At 37.2% G+C, this 25,509-nt stretch overlaps 1 protein-coding gene across 1 annotated transcript in view; it reads left to right on the forward strand.

The window, feature by feature from the left end:
• The window catches only part of zgc:85777 (uncharacterized protein LOC405871 homolog), a 56,148-nt gene extending 33,652 nt beyond the window's left edge, over window positions 1-22,496 (forward strand). The window contains exons 3-10 of the mRNA XM_039736700.1: window positions 1,345-1,474; window positions 2,658-2,764; window positions 5,660-5,827; window positions 8,395-8,568; window positions 11,339-11,500; window positions 11,701-11,851; window positions 19,970-20,104; window positions 21,718-22,496. Coding sequence (XP_039592634.1) covers window positions 1,345-1,474; window positions 2,658-2,764; window positions 5,660-5,827; window positions 8,395-8,568; window positions 11,339-11,500; window positions 11,701-11,851; window positions 19,970-20,063 — 986 coding nt within the window. The 3' untranslated portion in view covers window positions 20,064-20,104; window positions 21,718-22,496. The remainder of the gene's footprint in view (window positions 1-1,344; window positions 1,475-2,657; window positions 2,765-5,659; window positions 5,828-8,394; window positions 8,569-11,338; window positions 11,501-11,700; window positions 11,852-19,969; window positions 20,105-21,717) is intronic.
• Window positions 22,497-25,509: the final 3,013 nt, after the last annotated feature.

A 25,509-nucleotide genomic window follows, 5' to 3' on the forward strand; every position in this document is an offset into this window, starting at 1 on the left:
ATATATAATAAAGTTGATATAATATAGCAAGCATTATGCCACATTTACATTTTGTAGTCTGTTGCATAATTTAAATAAACTTAAATGCAACTTTAGCATATGGAAAAAGTAAGTATAAACTCACATTTGTCAGTACCTCAGACACCTAATATTAGAATCAGGTGAATCAGATCAGGTGCAAATTATAAGAACATTGTTAGAGGGGATCTTGGAGGAACCTGTCTTATTTAAACATCAAACATTTAGTTTTGTTTGCTCTTTGTTGTTGAAGTGTGTGTTATCACCATGCCTAGATCGAAAGAACTCTTTGAAGTCTTCAGAAAGAAGGTTTTAGATGCCTGTGAGTCTGGGGAGGGATTTAAAAAATTCCAACCAATTGAGAATGATTATCTACAAGCAGAAAAATGTTTAGACAATACCTGTTTGTCCAGGCCAGCAAGTTCAGCCCGAGAACAGAACAGAAGATGCTAAAAGAAGTCTCTCTCAGAGTTTCATCATCATGGCACTTACAGATAGCCCTTGTCATTGTTCATGTCATAATGCACGACTATACCATTTTAAGGAGATTGCACAAATTGGAGATGTGCCAGAAGGAAACTATTGCTCTCCATAAAGAACATCTGGACAAAATTTAATTTTGCTCATTAATACCTAGGCAAAGACCAGGAAGTCTAGAAAAATGTGCTGTGGAGAGACAAGGCAAAGATAGAGTTATTTATCCACAGAACTAGAAAAAATGTTTGGCAAAAACCCTTGTATTTGACCAGAAGAACCTGATAGCAACTGGAAAGCTTGGAAGTGAAAATGTTATGGTTTGGGGCTGCATAGCTGTATCAGGGCCCAGATAGTAACTACAGTACAGAGTTTATATATGTGTGGCAATTATCATCTTTGAACTATAAATATACAGAAAGTATGAAAACATCAGATATAGACAAAAAGTGTAAAGGATATTCACATTTTAGAGAACAAATGATGTAATGATATCAGTTGGTTACAATAGTCTGTCAGAAAAATTCACAGTTTGTTTCTTTTTTAGTTAGCATTAGTTACCTAAGCAAGATATTTCTTCTCAGACTAGAATGTAATTGCTGAAACAGTTAAACATCATAAAAATTTCAAGTAATTTGACAAATGCCACAAAGAATTAATTAAACCCGATTCTTTTGGATATCATATAGTGCTTTAGCCCAAGGACTATTACTGTGATTTTCTGATTTTGAGTCACTTTAATGTTAATTTAAGCAACAATTGTGATACATGAAATTTAAATAAACTGCACATTAATGACCTTTACATATAAAGTTGAATATTGTATTTTAATTCATTTTCTTTTTATAACAGAGTATGGAGGTCTAGGATTGGACTACAGCTACAATATAGCAGTGGCTGAGGAGCTTGGCAACATTCGCTGTGGAGGAATTCCTATGGCTATTGGAGTTCAGTCTGACATGACCACGCAAGCTCTGTCAAGGTATATTATTAGCTTAATTTCAACTCTTAAAAGTTAATTTTACATACAGTCATACAGCCTGCATAATAATTTACTCTACTTTCAACATAAAAGATAACAGTGGTATGTCTTTTCATTTCCTATGAAAGAATGAAATATTACATATTTTCTGTTAATCCAATAAACTTAATATCCCTGCTGAAATACTACTGTTTCCTTAAGGCATGTCATATATTAAAAGGAAGTTGCTACTTTGAAAGCTCAGCCAATGATAAATACAAATCCAAAGACTTAAGCGGGGTTCCCAAACTTTTTCATATGACTGTATTCAGTACTGTATTCTGACTGTTTATTCCTAAAGGATCATAGGTTCTTTGAAATTTCAGAAGTCCTCTAACTTGTTTCATATTAAAATCAGCTACTCCCAAACCATCTTGTTCAATAAGCTGCTGCAAATATATCGTGAATAGAATAATTATATTAGAATGTGCACAATTTACCAACCTCCAGATGTATTAACCACATTAAAATTTGAGGTGCAACCGCTTTCCATTTTTAATATTTAGCATGTGAATATGGGCTTCCTGAACTATAAATTACAGTATTTGTTGGATTACACATTTTTGTAGAGTATTTAAAATATAATACATGTTTGCAAATTGAACTTAAACTGTGAAGTCTTCAAAAAAGCTGAATCAGGGAAAATCTAATGTTCTTTGGACTAATGTGCTTAGGCATCAACACACCTTCTTCAGGATCAGACATTCTAAAACAACAAAAAACATTAAAACAAATATAACTTTCACCTTTGCAAAGAGAAGAATGTTTACAAAATATACTTGAAATGAATTTAAGACATCACATCAATTAGATTCTGAAAAAGGTACTTGAGACGCATTCTTTTTCACACAATAAAGTTTGTATAGTTTTATGTCTTGTGTCATTATTCATGTTAAACAAATTTAAATTACTTAAGATTAGTTTTCTAAAGTATTAGATGTAAAAGCAAATCTGAATAAAATAAGAAGAAACTAACTAAATTAGGTTTTCAGGTTGGGCCTCTTTGTAAATTGTGTGTGAAAAATGAAAGAAGTAAAAGATTTCTTAGCATGATGCATTAATAAATTAGAGCTTAAAGAGGGAATACAGATTTAATATCAATTGGTTGCACGTTTTTTAAAGCCATGTTTTATTATTTCTTAAGGTTTGGGTCATCAGAGCTGAAAAAGGAATTTCTTGCACCAACTATACAAGGAGACAAAGTCGCATGTCTTGGTGTGAGTGAAGTTGGAGCTGGCTCAGATGTTGCAAGTATGTTTCCACATAAATATCTCGCAATATAACAAGTTCATTGCCAGCATTTGCATTAGATTTGTAGTGAAAAATATGTAATATTAGAATAACAAAATGCCCGTTTGTTAAAATGGGCACAATGATACAATATTAAGTCTGTCTTTTTCAATCATATCGTGCATTTGGAATCTCTGTTAACAGGATATGCTAGCCCTTATGCCCCTTTTTCTTTGTTGTTCTTGTTGCCTTTGTTCATCAGACATTGCAGCCCTCTTGTGGACATCAAATAACATTACACCCTGGCACAGACGCAGGACACGGGGCATTTTGTTTTATATAGAGAGATTTTATTAGGTGAGGAATACGTTTCTATCTTTTTACACAGTGATGTCAAAATCGGGTGTGTAATTATGACAAGAAAACCTACATCTCCTTGCACATCTAGCATAATCACATCATTATTAAATGAGCAGTAATAATAAGAAAAAAAAAAACACCAAAAACATTTACTAAATGTGGTGATCTTGCCTCTTAGGCCACAGTTTATGAAAAGGCCCAAAACAATAAGTTCCAACATTTTCCAAATAAAACTACTATGGTAGAAGCTGTTTTGGCCCAGATTTAACAAATTTTACCCAAACCACTTACTGATGTCTGTATATAAAGAAGGTTTTTCTATTCCTCATGAATAAATCTTGGTGTGAGTTTTCAGGTACTTTTAGAAATATACATATTTTACTCTTAAATAAACTGTGCAGGAACATGCTCATGTTTGATTCAGTTAAACTGCATACAAAGTCATTTTGATCTAAATAAACCTAGGCAAATAGAGGTAACCGAAATGCTACAAAACCAGATGCATAATCATAATCCTTTGCAAGTGGACTAAAACAACACCTGTTTTGTGATCAGTATTTTTTTCTTTTTTTTTGGCTCGATTTACAAATTCAATAAGAAATGTATGCTTGTCATATTAATAAATTCATTACATTTCTGAACCTGGGTTTCATATACTGTATATTAATATACAGTGCATCTAGAAAGTATTCACAGCGCATCACTTTTTCCACATTTTGTTATGTTACAGCTTTATTTCAAAGTGGATTAGATTCATTTTTTTTCCTCAGAGTTCTACATACAACACCCCATAATGACAATGTGAAAAAAGTTTACTAGAGGTTTTTGCAAATTTATTAAAAATAAAAAAACTGAGAAATCACATACACATAAGTATTCACAGCCTTTGCTCAATACTTTGTCGATGCACCTTTGGCAGCAATTAAAGCCTCGTCTTTTTGAATATGATGCCACAAGCTTGGCACACCTGTCCTTGGCCATTTTCGCCCATTACTCTTTGCAGCACCTCTCAAGCTCCATCAGGTTGGATGGGAAGCGTCGGTGCACAACCATTTTGAGATCTCTCCAGAGATGTTCAATCGGATTCAAGTCTGGGCCACTCAAGGACATTCACAGAGTTGTCCTGAAGCCACTCCTTTGATATCTTGGGTGTGTGCTTAGGGTCGTTGTCCTGCTGAATGATGAACCGTCACCTCTGTCTGAGGTCAGGAGTGCTCTGGAGCAGGTTTTCATCCAGGATGTCTCTGTACTTTGCTGCAGTCATCTTTCCCTTTATCCTGACTAGTCTCCCAGTTCCTGCCCCTGAAGAACATCCACACAGCATGATGCTGCCACCACCATGCTTCACTGTAGGGATGGTATTGGCCTGGTGATGAGCGACGCCTGGCATTCACACTAAAGAGTCCAATCTTTGTCTCATCAGACCAGAGAATTTTGTTTCTTATGGTCTGAGAGTCCTTCAGGTGCCTTTTGGCAAACTCCAGGTGGGCTGCCATGTGCCTTTTACTAAGGAGTGGCTTTTGTCTGGCCACTCTACCATACAGGCCTGATTGGTGGATTGCTGCAGAGATGGTTGTCCTTCTGGAAGGTTCTCCTCTCTCCACAGAGGACCTCTGGAGCTCTGACAGAGTGACCATCGGGTTCTTGGTCACCTCCCTGACTAAGGCCCTTCTCCCCCGATTGCTCAGTTTAGATGCTGTAGGAAGAGTCCTGGTGGTTTTGAACTTCTTCCACTTACGGATGATGGAGGCCACTGTGCTCATTGGGACCTTCAAAGCAGCAGAAATTTACCAGTAGCCTTCCCCAGATTTGTGCCTCGAGACAATCCTGTCTCGGAGGTCTACAGTTCCTTGAACTTCATGCTTGGTTTGTGCTCTGATATGAACTGTCAACTGTGGGACCTTATATATACAGGTGTGTGCCTTTTCAAATCATGTCCAATCAACTGAATTTACCACAGGTGGACTCCAATTAAGCTGCAGAAACATCTCAAGGATGATCAGGGGAAACAGGATGCACCTGAGCTCAATTTTGAGCTTCATGGCAAAGGCTGTGAATACTTACGTACATGTGATTTCTCAATTTTTTTATTTTTAATAAATTTGCAAAAACCTCAAGTAAACTTTTTTCACATTGTCATTATGGGGTGTTGTGTGTAGAATTCCGAGGAACAAAAATTAATTTAATCCATTTTGGAATAATGCTGTAACATAACAAAATGTGGAAAAAGTAATGTGCTGTGAATACTTTCCAGATGCACTGTACATTTCAATATGAAATCATGCAGAGTTCTTTTGTGATTAAAAATAATAAAATAGATTATAAAAATTATATTTTTAAAAGTCTTTATTACAACCATTATTAAATGTTATAGTAAAGTGCTTCACTGTCAGATATTAATTTTGAGTAAAGGCATCCTTCTACACAATGCTGTCATTTCAATCAGTTTTCATATTAGGCTATGTAGAAACAACAGTTTAAAAAAAAAAAAAAAAAGAAAAGAAAATTATTCTTTAGAGTTAATAAAAATAATCAGTATTCTTAAAATTTTTTTAGGTATCAAAACCAAAGCAGTGAGGAAGGGTGATGATTACATCATAAATGGGGGTAAAATGTGGACCACAAATGGAGTTCAAGCAGACTGGATGTGTCTTTTGGCTAACACAAGTGATGGACCAAGTCACAGAAACAAATCATTAATATGTCTACCAATGAACTTGCCTGGTAAGAAGCTACAGCATTTTCATTTGTTGTTTACCAATGAAAATAAAACAATTATAATTTGTACACTGTTCATTCTTTTCTGGTGTATTTGAGATGTCTAAACAATTTAGTACTGGTTTGCTTTTACATATACAGTGAATCTCAGTGTAAAAATGTGTATTAGAAATGGTGGTGTGTTATACTGGAGTACTGTCTCCCATCCTTTTTACCCTCTACACCACAGACTTCCAGCTCAGTACCAGCACTTGTCATCTACAGAAATGTTCAGATGACTCATCCATCATAGGCTATATTAATAATGAAGACAAGTCATAGCACAGGAAGGTTGTGAAGGACTTTGTCTTGTTGTGGAGAGACAACATCTTGCAACTCAACATCATCAAGACTTCCGGTGTGCCAAGAAGACTCTGAGACCAGTCACCATTCAGTGATAGGATGGGGAAGAGGTGCAGAGCAACAAGTACCAGGGGGGTTCACATAAACAACATACTGGACTGGTCTGACAACACAGTGGCCGCTGTAGAAGAAGAGCCAGAGCTGACTGTACTTGCTAAGGAGATTCAGGTCTTTTGATGTGTGCAGCAAGCTGCTGGAAATTTTCTATCAGTTCATAGTGGCCAATGTGATGCTCTACTCTACAGTCTCCTGGGGAAGAAACCTGAACACAAAAGGAGCACAATGCCTGAACAAACTTATCTAGAAAGCATGTTACATCCCAGGGCAAACCCTGGAGACACTTGAAGCTATTGTGGAATAGAGGATGATGGCAAAATTGGATGCCATCATAAAAAAAAAACCCTCCATCCCATCTAGATAGCACAATCCTGGAGCACTTTTGGCCACAGGCTCCATCCACCATAATGTACTAATGAGTGCCTCTGGGGGACTTTCTTCCCACTGCTATCAGGAAATTCAGGGCTGCCACCTGATCTACTCGATAAGTAAATAAATAAATAAAAATAAACTTATCGATTGATTGGCTCTGTTATTTGTCCTGTGAGTCTGTATCCTTGTTTTTTATATATCTGCTGCTGTATGCATCTGAATTTCCCCATGGGATTAAAATAGTTTATGTAACCTAAAATCTTTTACAAATGCAATGGTAATTCCAGATCTAACTGAAAGCATATACGATAATTTATACTTTATTATTTTTCTGGGTTTTTTTTTGGTGGCTTTTATTCTTTTTTTCCCAAGATTTCAGTGATTATAGTTACAATATATAATGACTTATAGTGCTATTTGACAGATACATCATCTGTCCATTTAATAATTTAGTTACCCGTTGTACATTGTGCACAGTTATGGAGAACAGCATTGGGTACATAGTAGAAGACACACCTAGGTTGGTTGGGGGTATGTCAATCCACTGCATGGCACTTGCACATTCTCTCTCTTATGTGAGCTCAGTTCAAAGCCATCTGAACGAAAAAAGAAGCTGAAGGACCCACAAATGGGGAAAAAAATATAGAACATGGGCAGAAGGTGCAGACTCTACACAAATAATGCCTGAGCCAGGATTTGAACCCTATACTGTGAAGCTGTGAGGCACTTTTTACTGTGAGGCTTACCACTGTGCTATCAAGCTACACCTTCTATCATACTTCCAAACAACTTCAAGTCTAACTGCAGAAAAACCTAAAGACCTTACAGAATTGGGCCACCCTATTAGAGTTTATACTGTTTTATTTGACACTTAATATAACTAGCACAACTATAAAGTATTAAATAATTTAGGGCTTAATGTATCACAGTTCAGATTTTAATACTTTTAAGTATGACAGCTAACATAAAAAGGTTTTATTTAAGGGCAGAATGGTTGCATTTTTTACCAAACTTCTATTTCACTGTTCTGGACATTTGTGTACAACTCCATATTCCATGGAGGAATTTAGATACAGTAGTATCTGTGTGGGTTTCCTCACATATCCCAAAGACGTTCATTTTATGGAGACTGGAGATTATAAACCCACCTAGTACATGTGTGTGAACTTGTGTACCCTGGCTTTCATTTAGTGCTGCAACTATAGACTTCACACCCTTTCCTCACAGTAATGGACCAAAAGGCTCCAGAATATTTGTTTGTATGTTAAAACTAGATATTATACATCTCTGTCTGTTTTGCTGACATTCACAAATTATAATATAAACCTGTGTGCGCCTAAGCTCTTTTTTTATAAAACAATATTAAAACATTACAATGTAATATATGAAATATGTCTTTGCATTTTGTAATACCAGTTCATGTTTTTCTCTTGATTTATTAAATGTATTCTAACTTTGATAAATCTAGAATCTCATATCTTGAAAATATTTTTAAAAATTGTACAGAAATTTCTTGTTACCAAGCCAAGCTCACTAGACAACTGATAGTTGTGACATTGTTCCGTAAAATTAATCAACTTCGGGACACCACATAATACTATGAAATGAAACTTTACATGGTTTTAAATATATAATTTGTGTCTATTATTTTTTATTTTAATATTGTGCTTTCCTATTTACCAGATTTCACCAAGTTATTAAAATGCTCTTTTGGTTATTCTACAATTATTTTTCTATTAAAGGAATACATGTAGCAAGAAAAATTGATAAGATAGGAATGAAGTCATCAGATACAGCTGAAATCTATTTTGATGATGTCCGTGTGCCTTGCAAAAATGTCATTGGGGAAGAAGGAATGGGCTTTACTTACCAAATGTTACAGTTTCAGGAAGAGCGCATGTGGGGAGTTGCCAATGGTAAGTAATGTGAAGTCTTCCATTTCCTGTCAAAGTGAAAAGTCCCAGACCAGATCTTTGATATTATCTTCACTTAAGTACATTGAACTTTTTTTGTATCTGTGCACCTCATTTTTTTCTTGACAATATCAGAAAAATATGTTATTTTTTTCTTGTTTATAATACATTTCCTTCAGGTTCACTGTCCAGTAATGGTTTTGTTTAACTGTTCTTACCCAAACGTCTGTTGCTTATTGTTTTACTTAATGGTCTTCTTAAACAGAAAATCTGTATGGCAAGTTGTCCCTACTTTCCAGCATCCAAGATGAAATGAAAGTATTTTATATGTTGTATTAATTAGACTTGGCTGACGTATTGGGCTGTTTTACCTATTTTTGGCTACGTGCCCTACTCCATTAACCCACTGCACTCAGTCCATTTATTGATTTGACAAGCAGAAGCCAAAGTTTGGAATGGAGGCTTGACAGGTATGCATGTTGTTCCTTTGGACTTTTAAAAATTCATAGTCTCCAACCAGTGCTAGAGGGTTAGCCCATTTTGTTAAGTATACCTTTTCTTTTTGGGTCACATTTATGACACTTGTTTTTACACATTTAGGCACATTTATCATTACTTCTATAGTATTTACTAGGGAAAGGGCTTGGCTGTTGAAGAGTTGCAGAACATCAACCCCAAACAGAAGTGGGAAAAGATGAAGAAGAAGAATGTATTATTTCCTCATTTTCCCCATTTTGAGGCTTGCGGTGTCAGTAAAGCCGTTCAGTTGCCTCACGTTAGGGAGTAAAGGTAGGATGACTTTTTTGAGCTGTGTAACTTTACATATAGCTGCCTCAAGCATTGAGAGAAGTTCTAAAAATACAAAATCCAGTGCAATTTAGTGTTACATTTTCCACTTGTATAGCTATTTAGAGCAAGGTGAATATACAAGTGCTAATGATGTTACACTTTAAGAGTTCATCCATCCATTTTATAAACAAGCTAGACCCTAGGACCCTAGCAGCAAATCAGGCCAGGTGTTTGAAAGGATTCCAGCAAATTGTAGCATACTCTCACACACAATTGCATAGATGTACATTTATAGTCATCAGTTTGACAAAATCGTTTTGGACTGTGGGGACATTCCTAGTGAAAGACTATAAGACGGGGTCTTCACTTACAGTCCTGGAGGGCCACAGTGGCAGTTTCCTGACTAGAATGCAGGCCTTGCTGATAATGAAACTTTTGTTTTTTTGTAGATGCTTTCATACATTCAAGACAAATCTTTTATCACACTGTAGAGCTTCCTTTTCTGAGAACATTATCCATATGGTTTGAGGACAGGAACAGATTTGCACTTCACAGTACTTTCTTTTCTTTCTCATTTATTTCTACATATTTATTAATACAGATACTTCATGATGCATATGCACCACTGTAAATGGAACCAAGTTAGCTGGAGAGATGGTGGTTTCTGTGTTATTTGCATTTCATTATTAACTGGTGACTGGTTAAGAAAACAGGAAACATTCAAAACCTAAGTGCAACAGTTTAAAACTAAAACAAGCAAGTAATTGTTCTGAATCACAACAAATGAATTAACTAAAATTAAGTAAAAAAAAATACAACTTTAGCAGGCAATAAATTGGTTCGAATTAAGAAATTGGTTGAGGTGAAAACCTGCAGCCACTGCCGCCCTCCAGGACCATAAGAGAGTATTCCTGCTCTATAATGCAATTTAAATGTGTTTTGGATGAAAGAAAGCACTAACAAGCATTGCACTCAAATATCAAGTTTCATTATTAGCAAAGACTAATAGAAACTAGTTGAAATGAAAATCGGTAAGCACTGCGGCCCTCGAGCACCATGAGTGAGGACCCATGCTATAAGATATGGGAACATCAAAATTCCATGCAGTATGTATCCAAGCTGGAAGTCTTTTGAGGCAGCATTATAATTCTGTGCATTACCACATCAATCACAAATCTAGCGTAACATTTGAAATAAAATTGTGACATGTATCGCTACCGCAGGGGTTGTGGCAAGTGGAAGCAGAGTTGAGGTGGAATCTTGGGGGGAAGCACTTTGTGAGGGCTTGTTGCACCTCCCTAGAGAAACAGCTGAATGACAGGGGTTAGGGATAATTAACGGCGCTCCTGGCAAGGGGTAGCTGTGGAGCTAGGTAAGAAGACGGCAACAGCGACTGGAAAAGGGAGCGAATGGTTAAAGGGTGGGCAAGAGACAGACGGGCCGTAAGCGATCAGTTTTTATTATTTTGGAGGTGTCCCTGTGACCCAGACAAAGGGAGCTGTAGGGCATCATTTGTATCACAGCACACCAAATGAAAAGCCAGTCGGCACCTTGAAGACTTCCCGGAAAAAGTGTGTCTTATTCAACAGATATACAGTGTTGTACTTCTTTTGTAGAAAATCGTACAATTGTTTGCATTGTTAATTGTGTTACATATTAAGATAATAAAGCACACAATTTTACAATCTCTTTGATAGAGTTGTGATTTTGTTACTTTCTCTCCCTGGATTTGCAAATCCAGAGAGCCCGATTACTTTCATCAGACAGTAGCTTTTGAGGGCAAAGCAGCTTGCAGCAAATGTTAATAATAAAAGGTTTCAATAGAATGGCTGTGGTCATACTCAGAGTAAAAACAGTAAAGTGAGGTAAAATAAAGCAAACTGTTTAACTTTTTTTTAACATTTTTACAGCATTTCTGTAGCTGACTTAAGTCAAAACGTTTCAAAAATTGTTTTATTTAATTCACATTTGTCCTATTTTATAGTCTTGACACCTATGAAAAATGTGATTCAAGAAACCATCGAGTACACAAGGCAAAGGAAGATTTTTAACCAGCCAGTACTTAACAACCAAGTGGTGCATTTCCGTTTGGCAGAGCTGGAAACTGAAGTAGAACTCCTTCGCTCCCTTCTGTACCGTGCAGTTGGTATGTACTCATTTTTGCATTTTTAAGTAGACCCTTTTTGATTGGTCAACCGTAATTTATAGTATCAGTGTGAATTAGAAATCCTTTCTTCTTTTTGGTGGCGGGGGGGGGAGATGATTTTTCATTATGACCAGGAATTGCTTTGATTATTTTTGCTCAATATTTCATTTATTCTTAATTGCATTTAATATTTCTTACAGCTTTATATGTGAAAGGAAATGATGTAACGAGGCTTGCATCTATGGCAAAACTGAAAGCAGGACGACTTGTACGAGAGTTGAGTGATAGCTGTTTACAGTACTGGGGAGGCATGGGCTTTACCAGTGAAGTCTTTGTAAGCAGATTTTATAGGTGAGTATTCAATAACATGTCTTGAAAATGTTAACAGAAGTAAGGCATAAGCATAAATAAAACATCAGTGCATGTACAGTGGTGTGAAAAACTATTTGCCCCCTTCCTGATTTCTTATTCTTTTGCATGTTTGTCACACAAAATGTTTCTGATCATCAAACACATTTAACCATTAGTCAAATATAACACAAGTAAACACAAAATGCAGTTTTTAAATGATGGTTTTTATTATTTAGGAAGAAAAAAAATCCAAACCTACATGGCCCTGTGTGAAAAAGTAATTGCCCCCTTGTTAAAAAATAACCTAACTGTGGTGTATCACACCTGAGTTCAATTTCCGTAGCCACCCCCAGGCCTGATTACTGCCACACCTGTTTCAATCAAGAAATCACTTAAATAGGAGCTGCCTGACACAGAGAAGTAGACCAAAAGCACCTTACCGAGACCATCGCCTTTGTTCATTTTCAGATATTGTGTGATGGGCACAGATGAGCTGGTCATGTGGTGCCTTGATTTGTGTCTCATTATTGTTTACCTGCCATTTAAGGAAAAAGAAACAACTGAGGGGACTGAGTCAAGTTAATTAGCCGGAAAAACTGGTCATTAATGAAGAAGATGGTTAGAATGAAAACCTGCAGCCACTGCGGCTCTCCAGGGGCCTCATGCATAACACTGTGCGTAGAATTCACACTATAACATGGTGTATGGACCAAAGCGGAAATGTGCTTATGCATTAAAATGTCCAGGTCCTTCTGCTACATAAATCCCGGTCAGCGTGAAAATTAATGCACATGCCTGCTGCCCAGAAAACAGAAGAATTTCAGCAAATACCAAGTGGAGGAAAGGAAAAATGTACTATTTGTTGGTTCAAACAGTGGTATAAACAACAAAAGGAAGTTGATTGAGTGACACAGAGTGTCGGAGAAACTTGAAAGCTCAAGTTCAGAAAGTCGCACAGTGCCCGAAATAAAAAAGAAGTTGTCACATACCAAAGTTGGTGTGAAAAGGCGAGTCGTAGCCCACTGTCTGAGTGTCATATGAAAGCTTATTAGGGTACAGTGGGGAAAAAGCACGAAATGTCAACTTTAATTTCGAAAATTCAACTTTAATCACGTAGTTTATTTTGTCATTAATGTAGAACATCATAAACTTAATCTTTAAATCGTTTAATTTACTAGTTTCTCAAATCCCATTTTAACTAAAGTAGCACATTAAATGCTTTGTTTTGTATTTGATCTTCAATGTGCTCTGTGTGTCCGAATCAGTACGTGCTTCTTAAACGGGCTTTCTCTTCCTCCGACAGGACACAGAATCCATTACATTCGTGATATTACAGCTTTCTGAATAATTAAAATACTGAGATGTATACTTGATATCATTTTCATGATGATAGGACTTAAAGCATGTTATTAAACATGGGAACACGGTGGCCCAGTGATTGTTCATGCCTCATGCAAGATGCTTTCTGCGCTGTGTGCAACCTTCGATGGAATAATTTATTGCAGCAGTACTGTCGCTTTCAAACGTACTAACTTCTAATTCCTGTCCTTACTTTTCTTTCTCCAAGTAACCAATCGCCACACAATCAGCTCTGTAATAGAGCTGGGTAAGCCATTTGTAAGCTTAGAACGGTGATTCTTAAAAACTTTTAAGGAACACTGAAATATCTTCGTAGTACATGTTTAATTATTCTATCCATCTGTCCTTCCAGTGTCGCGCCAGCACCAGCAAGAATACAGCACGAGGCAGGAACAATCCGTGAACGGAGCACAAGCTCCTCGCTAGCGCTGCGGCACCGTGTCCTCACATGTTTAATTATTAACAATATAAATTATTTAAATAAAGTTCAAGTTTTATCTGTATAATATAATAAAAATATTTTGCTGCATTTCATCTTAAAAATGATATCATCATCATATGTAAATACACGGTTTATCAAGTGGCTCAGGTTGTGCAATATTATAACTGTATCGCAAGTTTAATGTGAGGTAATTGTACTTATAAGTACAAACAGTTCTACAAGGAGCACTTGATGGACTGATTGAGTGCATTTATAGTTCTTGGGATGAAACTGTTTCTGAACAGTGAGGTCCCTACAGGAAAGGCTCTGAAGTGTTTGCTGTATGCGAGCAGTTCAATAGACAGCACGGCTGAGGCAGCGTGTGATTGATGCTGTATACCGAGAATTCTCTTTCCAATCAGCTGCTGTAGATCTGTGATTCCCCACTCAGATGCAGTGATATAAATACTCCGAGTGGTGCAGTGAGAGTAATATGGAAAAAGATGATCCGTTGTGGCAACCCCTAACAGGAGCAGCTGAAAGAAGAAGAAGAAGAAAAAGGTGCAGTGAGAGCAACAACGCTAAAGCAGCTATTGTATTTAGAATAGTTTGACCATTCTGTGGACCATTATATTGTTACAGGTTAATTACAATCAGATGGCTTAAACTAATAAACAGTATGTGGTTAATTTCAGTGTATTTATAAAGCCATGTCAGGGATGTGGATCTAAAAAATAAAGATAAACCACACAGGAACAGTAGCACTGCTTTGACGCTGGGTGCCACCAGTCTGCAAAACTGAGCGCAGAACTTGCGTACGCCAGGGTATGAGCTACCGTGGAAATGTGTGTGGCTTTACGCCAAGCTTAGGTTTTATACATCGCGATTTGAACCTGAAAACGGGCTTACACAAATTTTTGTGCGTATGCACCGTTTATACATGAGGCCCCAGGACTGGAATTCGAAACCTGTGGAAAACTTCAGGGGACACAGAGAATCTTTTTCTGGACAACATCATCAGTATAAATTACAGTTAGAAAATCGTTATATGATACTCCACCTTCAAATTATCAAGTTTACATTGACAGAGTGAGTAGTTACAGTGATGATTGATGGCTTTTTTGCGTTTCTCCACCTTTTTTAAATTTCAAAATGTATACAGTAGATCTTGAACAACTAAGGCAAGTTAACATTCTGGTTGCTTTTCATTAACACTGACATTTGCCAAGCACTATTATACGTATTGCACTTTGTCATTTACTGTGTAATGCAAGACTTTTCTCATATCTTTTCAAAACTGCAATATTAGTTTTTGCATTTTGAATTATTTCAATAATATTTTTTTCATTTTTACTAATAACAAATTTTATTCTGCTGTTACATATAATGAAAATATTAATCTATGAATCCAATTATTAATTTGATGTCCCATCTATGGTAATCATAAAAGTTTTTTTTTCATTCCTTAGTTGTGAAATTTATTTTGCTTAGACTTCTTAACCTCATTTAAATTATGTTATCTCATAAATAAAAGGCAGTAGTACTCATTTATTTCACTAGTTAAACTTTTTCTGTCTCTGCTGGCACTGCAGTAATGTTAACATGTCAGGGTGAATAAAGCGGAGAAAGGAAGAAAGTTCATAATGTCCAGTAATGAGTAAATTAATAATCTGACATTTTGGGGAAACTGCTTGCTTGCAGCCACTTGTAGTTTCAGGTGTGAAGAGGGAAGATGTGGCTATAAGAGGACACTTTATAGAATTTGCCACAGCAACACAGCAGAAGGGTGCCTATAATTTCAGTGTTGCCAACAAACAATGTTCATGTTACGAGGACCCCTCACATGTTGTAGAACTATTGTGTTTGCTCTAATTTTATGGCAAATACAGAATTTGTGTATACTCGTGTATCTTTTAACACTAGAATTACCAGGCCAACGAAAAAACTCAAAGATACGGCACACCTTAAATCCGTCCGCACCTCTCCCTCAGCATCTTTTGTCCTGTAAATGTGCCGAATAAGACAAGCAGCAAGCAGCCTGCTATTCCATCCCCCACCGCCGCAGAACGTGCACAAAGTTCTCCCAGCTCATGCCTTGATTGATTATCTGGGAGTGAAGTGGTAGAGTTTTAGAGTGGAAATAATAGATCGTTATTTGGAACACATGCATTTCATGTGTGTTCCGTTTCTACAATAATCTGTGTAAACAAATTGTTAAAACAGAAGTGCTTTTCATATTTTAAAAATTACCGGGTTTTTTTTTTTTCACATTTATTCACTCAGTCATGATCATGATACATACTACCATACTCCATTGCCTCAAAACAACACTCACATGTACAGTTACTCCCAGTTTCAAATAAAAACTAACAGCGTCAGATCCCTAGGGCAGTGTATGTATCATGATGGTGACTGAGAGAATAAAAGTGGAAAAAAAAAAAAACAAGTCCTATAAATGCACACCGTCTGTTACAGATGCAAACCAAATGTATGTGTGTACTGTATAATATTAACAAGTAGCAAAGAAGTTATGAAAAAGGAAACATTTTAAAAATAACGTAACATGATTGTCAGTGTAACAGTTTTGTCACTGTTATGAGAGTTGCTGTCATCAAGGATTTGATTATCATTATTTCTTTCAATCAGGTTCGTATTTGGAGGATGTGTTGTGTTCAAGTTTTATTCCGTTTTTGTCAACCGTTGTAAAGATAACATGTTTCATTCATCGAAGTGTTCACTACCCAAATCGGTACTCGTGAATCTAAGATGTTTAACAGGCATTCCTGGTATTAAGTTGTGGATTTGCCTGTGAATATTTAGCGGTAGCGTGTCTATAAACTTAATTTTATCTTTCCCAGTCCTGCAAAGTCAGTTCACGTGAGCCGCTCGGAATACATGCATCAAAGCTTCACAGCTGTGCTTGTGCTATCTTGTGCGATCTCACGATGTCCACGGCTTTATTTAATGTTAGCTCAGATCTGGCATACCAGCAATTTAAACTCCGTTACAGCAATTTTAACTCTGTTACAAAGTGATCAAAAGTCTCGTTTATACCCTGCGTCTTCTCATTAAACTTGTATCTCGCGAATACCGTATTCATCGTAGACATGACAAACCCCAGCGGCAGCCTGTCTATGAACTTAATTTAAACTTTAGGTTTACACCGTGCTTTGTTTCTGCAGTAGCTGCACTTATGAATATGCTTGTATGCGTCACTCGCTTCATATTTTTGCTGCCTTCTCAATTGTGTAATGCGTTTTTTGAACAGGTTTCATTCATCGAAGTGATCACTACCCAAATCGGTACTCGTGAATCTAAGATGTTTAACAGGCATTCCTGGTATTAAGTTGTGGATTTGCCTGCGAATATTTAGCGACAGCGTGTCTATGAATGTAATTTAAACTTAAGCTTTACACCTTGCTTTCCTATTGATATGTGTACAAAGGCTTGTTCTGCTTCAGACAGTTTCCGCAGTAGCTGCACTTATGAATATGCTAAGCACAGTCCTTTACCCGTGAATATTTACCTTATATGGGCAGGCACTCAATTACGTGGGAGACGTGATGATGCGGGATGCAACTCCGCCTCACACGGCAACCGAGCTGCAGGCTATGTCCAGTATATGGACGAAAGTAGGTTCCAGTTATGACCATTACGTGTAGAATTTCAAAATGAAACCTGCTTAACTTTTGTAAGTAAGCTGTAAGGAATGAGCCTGCCAAATTTCAGCCTTCCACATACACGGGAAGTTGGAGAATTTGTGATGAGTCAGTGAGTGAGTGAGTCAGTCAGTCAGTGAAGGCTTTGTCTTTTATTAGTATAGATAAGAGCAGCTCACTACTGAAAACGGCAAATATAGGAGGCAGTTGGGATCGACCCGGGGACTCTTGATTACAAGTCAGCAAATCTTACCGCTATGCCACGGAAGCTGTTGTATCGTCTTTGAACCTTTTGTGAAAGTGTTTATTTGATCTTTGGACTTCAGGCTTCACACATTATATAGTTTATGCCAACATTTTGTCATTTACTACTAAAATATGAAAAAAGTTTCTGTTTTAACAATGTGTTTACACAGATTATTGTAGAAACAGAACACACATGAAATGCATGTGTTCCAAATAACAATCTATTATTTCCACTCTAAAACTCTACCACTTCACTCCCAGATAATCAATCAAGGCATGAGCTGGGAGAACTTTGTGCATGTTCTGTGGCAGTGGGAAATGGAATAGCAGGCTGCTTGCTGTCCGTCTTAACATTTACAGGACAGGGGACGCTGGCGGATTGGTACAAATAGATTTAAGGTGGGCCAGATCTACGAGTTTTTTTGTAGACTCTGGTAATTGTATTGTTAACCACACCACATTCTTTGTGTAATACTTATTTATTATCCTTATTGCTCTCTTTTCTGTGGATTTCTGAAAAAAAAAATAATAGTAAGATTACATTGTTTTAATTGATGTAATATTATGCATAGTTTTTAAAGTCATGCATTATTTAGACAAAAAAGTCAATCTTGAAAAAGGATGTATTGCAATAATGCGGTTGGTGATCATTTGAATTTAAGCAATTTTCTGTTTCAATGTATTTTAAGAAAAATGGGAATATAATTATGTACCTACAGTAAAATATTTTAATTTTGTTTGGGTTCAAATTTTAAAAAATTAACACCTACAGAAAGTCTTGTGACCTGAGCTTAGAATAAGGATGCCACTGTCCCTCTTGCACATTGTAAATAGAAACTAAAGGAAGTTGGTGTCAGGAAGGGCATCTGGCTGTGAAATTGTTCTATTACAGGAGTGAATGGCCAGCCTGAGTGACCCCAGAAAAGAGCTGTTAAATCAACAGAGAGAGATGGTACACACTTCAAAACTGGGGGCTCCCGGTTTGATTCCTGCTTAAGTTGGCATGTGCTCTCCACATTTGAAGTCACTCTCGACTGAGTGTGTGTTAGTTTGTGCATGTATACAAGATGGACTGCTTTCTCATCCAGTGTTATGTCTTGGTAGGCACTGATTGTGACATGTTGCCCAAGTCGGAAAGAAGATAATGGATTAAAAAAATTAACAATATAAAAACATTACTGCTATGCAGCATAATGTTGTTTTCAATATAAATCTAAACATTATTAATGGTGTTGTTCTCTATGAAAATGAAGAAATTTTAAGATGCAGTGAAGTACATTATTTCATAATAGAAATGAATATTAGCGTTCTTTTTTAAATTGTTAAAAATGTTACCATAACTGTAAAATTACTTCCAGCTGATTTGTCGACATACTGTATTTCTGTGTTTTTTTAAACATGAAATATTTTAATTTTTAAAGTACAGTTACAATTGAATTAATTCTAAACAAACTTAACAGTCAGTTACAGACATATAATATATGGCTATACAGTAAGTATGTTGTGTTTCCCACTTTTTCACAAAATTTGATATTGCCTGGGGTCATATGGTGTTGAGGAAAAGCAAAAGTTTAAGACAGAAAACAGCTCATCGAGTTATTTTTTTTTTGTAGTTTAATGTAAAATAAACGTATTCTTCATTATAACAGCCTGAAACCTAGAAAACATTGACACCACATGGAGGTGGGAAAAGATGGAGGAAGAAAAAGATTAATTGTATTCTTCAGTATGCTGATCATACTGTTTTAATGTAGTATCATTGTAAGTCGGTGGCATTACAATAGTTATCCATAAATTATTATATGTTAAATCAGTTTATTGATGCCAGTATCATTGCCTAAATGCAAATATATGTGCATTCATCTGTTTAAAACATTTTTTAACCATTAATTATATTACTGTTTTTACTCTGAAAATACAAGGTTAGTTTAATGTACTCTGACAGGAGTGTTTATATCGTATCTTGCTTCGAATCACTTCTTCTGTGCTAGATTAGAATCACAAACTGTAATTGCATACACTTACCTGATTTGTATCTTAATCTCACTAGTAAACATTTGTAGGAAGAAGTATTGAACATGCAAAAAATACACAGCTGCCCGCTGAATCCCAGGGTGACTCTCTCTGGTCGCTCAGACAATGTCTAGTGTTCTTGCTCCACCTTATTTCCCAATTCTACCGCCCATTTTTTCTTCACCAAGTAATGGTAAGCAGTCCACTCTGCTGCTAGTTAAAGTCTAGTGCTGTCGTGGTTTTCATGCTACTTTCAGGTTGACATGAAGGGTAGGACATCATTCTTGCTTGTTCCTGTATCCAAAGCCATAAAACATTACCGTACTCTGGTAATAACTCAAATGAGAAGAGAACTCTAACTCTAGTGAAAAGGTAGAAGCCATTGATAACCTGAACATTTCTTCTTTCTTTTTTATCTAGAGATTCAAGGCTGCTGTCCATAGGTGCTGGTGCAGATGAAGTCATGTTATCCATTATTTGCAAGTACATGGGAACTCTTCCAGGCCAAAAATAAAAACCCTGCATCGTTCTTTTGTGAAGAAATGCTTGGGCACATACAGTGGAGGAAATAATTATTTGACCCCTCACTGATTTTGTAAGTTTGTCCAATGACAAAGAAATGAAAAGTCTCAGAACAGTATCATTTCAATGGTAGGTTTATTTCAACAGTGGCAGATTGCACATCAAAAGGAAAATCGAAAAAATAACTTTAAATAAAAGATAGAAATTGATTTGCATTTCATTGAGGGAAATAAGTTTTTGAACCCCTACCAACCATTAAGAGTTCTGGCTCCCACAGAGTGGTTAGACACTTCTACTCAATTAGTCACCCTCATTAAGGACACCTGTCTTAACTAGTCACCTGTATAAAAGACACCTGTCCACAGAATCAATCAATCAAGCAGACTCCACACTCTACAACATGGGAAAGACCAAAGAGCTGTCCAAGGATGTCAGAGACAAAATTGTAGACCTGCACAAGGCTGGAATGGGCTACAAAACCATTAGCAAGAAGCTGGGAGAGAAGGTGACAACTGTTGGTGCGATTGTTCGAAAATGGAAGGAGCACAAAATGACCATCAATCGACCTCGCTCTGGGGCTCCACGCAAGATCTCACCTCGTGGGGTGTCAATGGTTCTGAGAAAGGTGAAAAAGAATCCTAGAACTACACGGGAGGAGTTAGTTAATGACCTCAAATTAGCAGGGACCACAGTCACCAAGAAAACCATTGGAAACACATTACACCGCAATGGATTAAAATCCTGCAGGGCTCGCAAGGTCCCCTGCTCAAGAAGGCACATGTGCAGGCCCGTCTGAAGTTTGCCAATGAACACCTGAATGATTCAGAGAGTGACTGGGAGAAGGTGCTGTGGTCTGATGAGACCAAAATAGAGCTCTTTGGCATTAACTCAACTCGCTGTGTTTGGAGGAAGAAAAATGCTGCCTATGACCCCAAAACACCGTCCCCACCGTCAAGCATGGGGGTGGAAACATTTTGCTTTGGGGGTGTTTTTCTGCTAAGGGCACAGGACAACTTAATCGCATTAACGGGAAAATGGACGGAGCCATGTATCGTGAAATCCTGAGCGACAATCTCCTTCCCTCTGCCAGGAAACTGAAAATGGGTCGTGGATGGGTGTTCCAGCACGACAATGACCCAAAACATACAGCAAAGGCAACAAAGGAGTGGCTCAAGAAGAAGCACATTAAGGTCATGGAGTGGCCTAGTCAGTCTCGGACCTTAATCCAATAGAAAACCTATGGAGGGAGCTCAAGCTCAGAGTAGCACAGAGACAGCCTCGAAACCTTAGGGATTTAGAGATGATCTGCAAAGAGGAGTGGACCAACATTCCTCCTAAAATGTGCGCAAACTTGGTCATCAATTACAAGAAACGTTTGACCTCTGTGCTTGCAAACAAGGGTTTTTCCACTAAGTATTAAGTCTTTTTTTGCTAGAGGGTTCAAAAACTTATTTCTCTCAATGAAATGCAAATCAATTTCTATCTTTTATTTAAAGTTATTTTTTCGATTTTCCTTTTGATGTGCAATCTGCCACTGTTGAAATAAACCTACCATTGAAATGATACTGTTCTGAGACTTTTCATTTCTTTGTCATTGGACAAACTTACAAAATCAGTGAGGGGTCAAATAATTATTTCCTCCACTGTAGGTGTTTCAATACGTATTTTAAACATACTGAAAAATATTAACAGTTTTGTCATAGGAATGTACAGGTATGTCATATATAGGATGGCATTTTATGTAATACAGTATAGCGTGAAAATGTAGTTTTCCTCCTACTGATAAGTTGAAAAAATACCTGTGCTATAAATGTGAAAGGTAAATACAGGGATGGGACGTTTCAGTTGCATTATTTGCATTATGACAACTAGTTGGTGAGGCCATCTTTGTGAGATTTTATTCTGTAGAACTGGCTTTGAAGTACAAGCCATATGGGTGACTTCATTCTGACCCTCAGGATGTCACTTTACCCGTTTGCGCTCCAAAAGCAATATCAGAACAATCGTATCATAACAAGCTTCTACAGTAAAACCTACTGTACCAGATTTGTACAATGTAATGCCATAAGCATTAATACACACTGCTGAAAAACCAAACAATATGAATAACAGTTGTGAATCAAAATATACCACAAGTGCTCTTTATGATCAAAATGGACAGCGAAAACATCTGCAATGGCTTTTTATCTTTATATTTGGTTATTGTAATTTGTTTCCCTTTTATTTTATTAATTAAAGTGATACATGTCACAAAATTTTATTTCAAATTTTACGCTTGATCTGTGGTGGGTGTGGTAGTGTAGTGAGTTATAATGCTGCCTGAAAAGACTTACAGTTAGGATACATACTGTATGGAATTTTGATATTCCCATTTTGTATCTCGAATAACTACCTAATAAATTTTGACATGTATGTGAATACTAAATTGTTTTGGAGAAAGCCTTTTTTTATCATAGTATTGTATTAAGCATAAATTTCAGCTGTGGTTCAGATCATATCTTTACTCTTTTATGTCTGTGTTCTTTGCCTTTGGAGACTGCCAAAAATTATAATGATAAAATAATCTCAAAATTAAAAAATATCTTTGGAGTCAATTAACATCTCTTTGTAGAAAACACAAAACTGTCAAAATGGGAATGAGTCTAGTCATTCTACTCATTGTACTTAAAGCTTTTATATAGGGATTCTTTCCACTAATACTAGGCCTCACATTGGAAAACCTAATTGTGTCTATAAAGTCTTAATGGTGTACAGGCCTTTTTCAAAAGTTCGTCTTCTCTTCAGATCCTGAAAACAGTTGTGCTAAAGCAGATGCAATCCTAACTTGAAGAAGGCTGTCTATTACATTCCAAAGAAGATGCTGATCTTCTGAAAGCAGAAATGACACACTACCTGAATTCTGGATTTTAGTGTTTGCTTTAACACAGTTGATCATTCGTTTCTTCTTGGAGTTCAATTCTAGTACCATACAGCCGAGGTTTAATTCAATATCAATACAAATTCCTGTCCCTGGTCTGGAATTTGGTCCAGGATGATGTCCATCTTTCAGCTGCTTATTGTCCCTGAGATGACAATGGTGAATCTCAAACTCAGAGCCTTTGGATTGCCGAGTGCCCTTCTCTACAGCTGTCTTAAAGGAATGCTCCTTTAGTACAACTAGATAAGCTGCTGTGTACTAACTTGGAGTCCCTGGGTTGGCAACTGGCCTATCAATGTGAGGACATGAAATGAAGATGGACAGAACCCTGGCCAATTTCTCTCGTTGTGACATCTGGGGCGATGTCCAGGAACACTAAGGAGAGAGGCGAGTGTAGCGATAGGCTGCTCAACACCCTGTCTAGCTGTTTAAGTGCTGCTTCGAGGCTTGTTTCTAATGCACCTTCACGTTAAGAGTTTAGAAAGCCAATACAGCCATCATGACAGGCACATTACACTCCTCAATAAACATTAATATTCAGAGATTTTCAAACAGAACCAGTGCCAATAGCAGCATCTTCTGCAGTTTGTGGGAGCCACGAGGCATCTGCATTAGCGAGACAAAAACTGTTGTGAAGAAACTTTGTGGATTCATCTAGTGCTGGACATAAAGATCACTTGAGTGAACCACTTGAGATCACAAGAATGAGCAGCTGGGTAAGCCCATATGGACCCAAACTTTCAAAAAAGCATCTGACTTTGTCAGCAACATTCGTCCATTGTGAATGCATCTTGTAAAAGGCTAGCGAGGGATCAGTAAATAAGACGTCTGAACTGCAGCACAGCAGAACAAATCCTTTATGTACTGTAAATAGAATTTAAAAAAAAAAAAAAAAAGACTGCGCTTCTATCGTTTCTGTATTCTTAAACCATCTTCCAGCTACACAATCCCAGTCTCTGACACATTTAACGTTTCCCTGCTCTTTATCTGTTGTTTATTTAAAGGAGGAATCTACTGTCACTTGTCAACACCAAGTTTTATTCAATGCTTTAACATTCTTTATACTATGCACCTAAAACAAGACACGTTTCCACTTCACTCCTATTCAATAATAATAATAATAATAGTCAAATGGCAATAATGAGAAAAAAGCAGAAGATGGGAATATTTATTAGAAGAGCCTAGACATCGGGGTCAGGAGGTCTCTTGTCTTCCACGCCTCAGTCTATTAGCCACACTGGCACTCATTACTGTATAATGCAAAGTAGAATACATTATGCAGTCTGCCTACATTATACTAGTCCATTCCCTGGTGTGTCATCCATTCTCCTGGGAGACACAGCAAACCTTCTTGCAATGGCACCTATGGATATGCCATCCTAGAGGAGCTGGACTAGCTGTGCAACCTGAATCAGCTGAAGGTACCACCTCATGTTACCAGTAGTGGCAAGCACACTAGCAAAATGCAAAACTAGAGAAGAATCAGTCACGAAGGATAAGGAGTTGGCAACTATATGTGGCCACCATCCTCAAAGCCATCCCCGTTATGGGGGTTGTACTGCTGTTGCCTCTCCAGTGCACCTGTTGTCACTTTCATTTGCACCAAAGCAAAGCAGGTGACATTGGTTCATATTTTATGCTTCCTCAGTGGACAGACTGATATCTCTGAAGCTTAACTTACTTGGTTTTAAACTGTGGCGATTATTCTACTCAGTTTAAAGATGATAAGACACAATCTACTTTTGCTTCATTACAGATACCACAGCTAGATACTAACAGTGATAATGATGAGAAGATGGAAAGGGGGGATGTTTATGAGATGAGATTATGGCGAGAGGGGTGTAGTGACCCATATTACTAAAGCTGTTCTTTGCAGTGTTATGCATCTACCAGTCGGCATTCGTATGATGTATAATTTATAGTTTTGTTTTTTTGCACTCAACTGGATCTTCGGAATTGCCTTTTTACCACAAAGGCATCTACAGTAGCTGCTGTTAAGGACCATGGGGCTGTTTCTGTTTGAATGGCAGTGGTAATTAGTTGTGCAGCACACACTTTTATTCACATTACACTTTATGTATACAGTAGATTTCAACTACAGGGTGTGGATCATGTAATACAAACTGTGCTCACCTTGGAGTATCCAATGTGTGTGCGAGATTGTGCTGGTGACTACATCTGCACTGTGTCTCTCGGCCTCACGCTCCGGCTTAACACCTTTGAATTTTGGGGCCAGCAGAGTGAATTCAGCTGAATCTGCCACAGTGGGTTTGTTATCCTTTTCAATGGTGGGATTCATAGTCCTCAAGTAGCAATGAAGATGGATTATTGTAAATACATGACTGCCTTCTGCAAATGAGTCATTACATTTTTGATAACGATTGCAAGTGGGAATCCATCCACACACAGTATCTATCAAAATTATTTTGTCAAGGTAGGTTAAAAACACCTTAATTTTAACTTACGTGATTCTTTAACCCAACTTGAACCAGGGTTTGCCCTACGTGCAGAATAAGAAAAG

This window comes from Polypterus senegalus, chromosome 15 (genome assembly GCF_016835505.1).
Source record: "Polypterus senegalus isolate Bchr_013 chromosome 15, ASM1683550v1, whole genome shotgun sequence".
Classification (NCBI taxonomy): Eukaryota; Metazoa; Chordata; class Cladistia; order Polypteriformes; family Polypteridae; genus Polypterus; species Polypterus senegalus.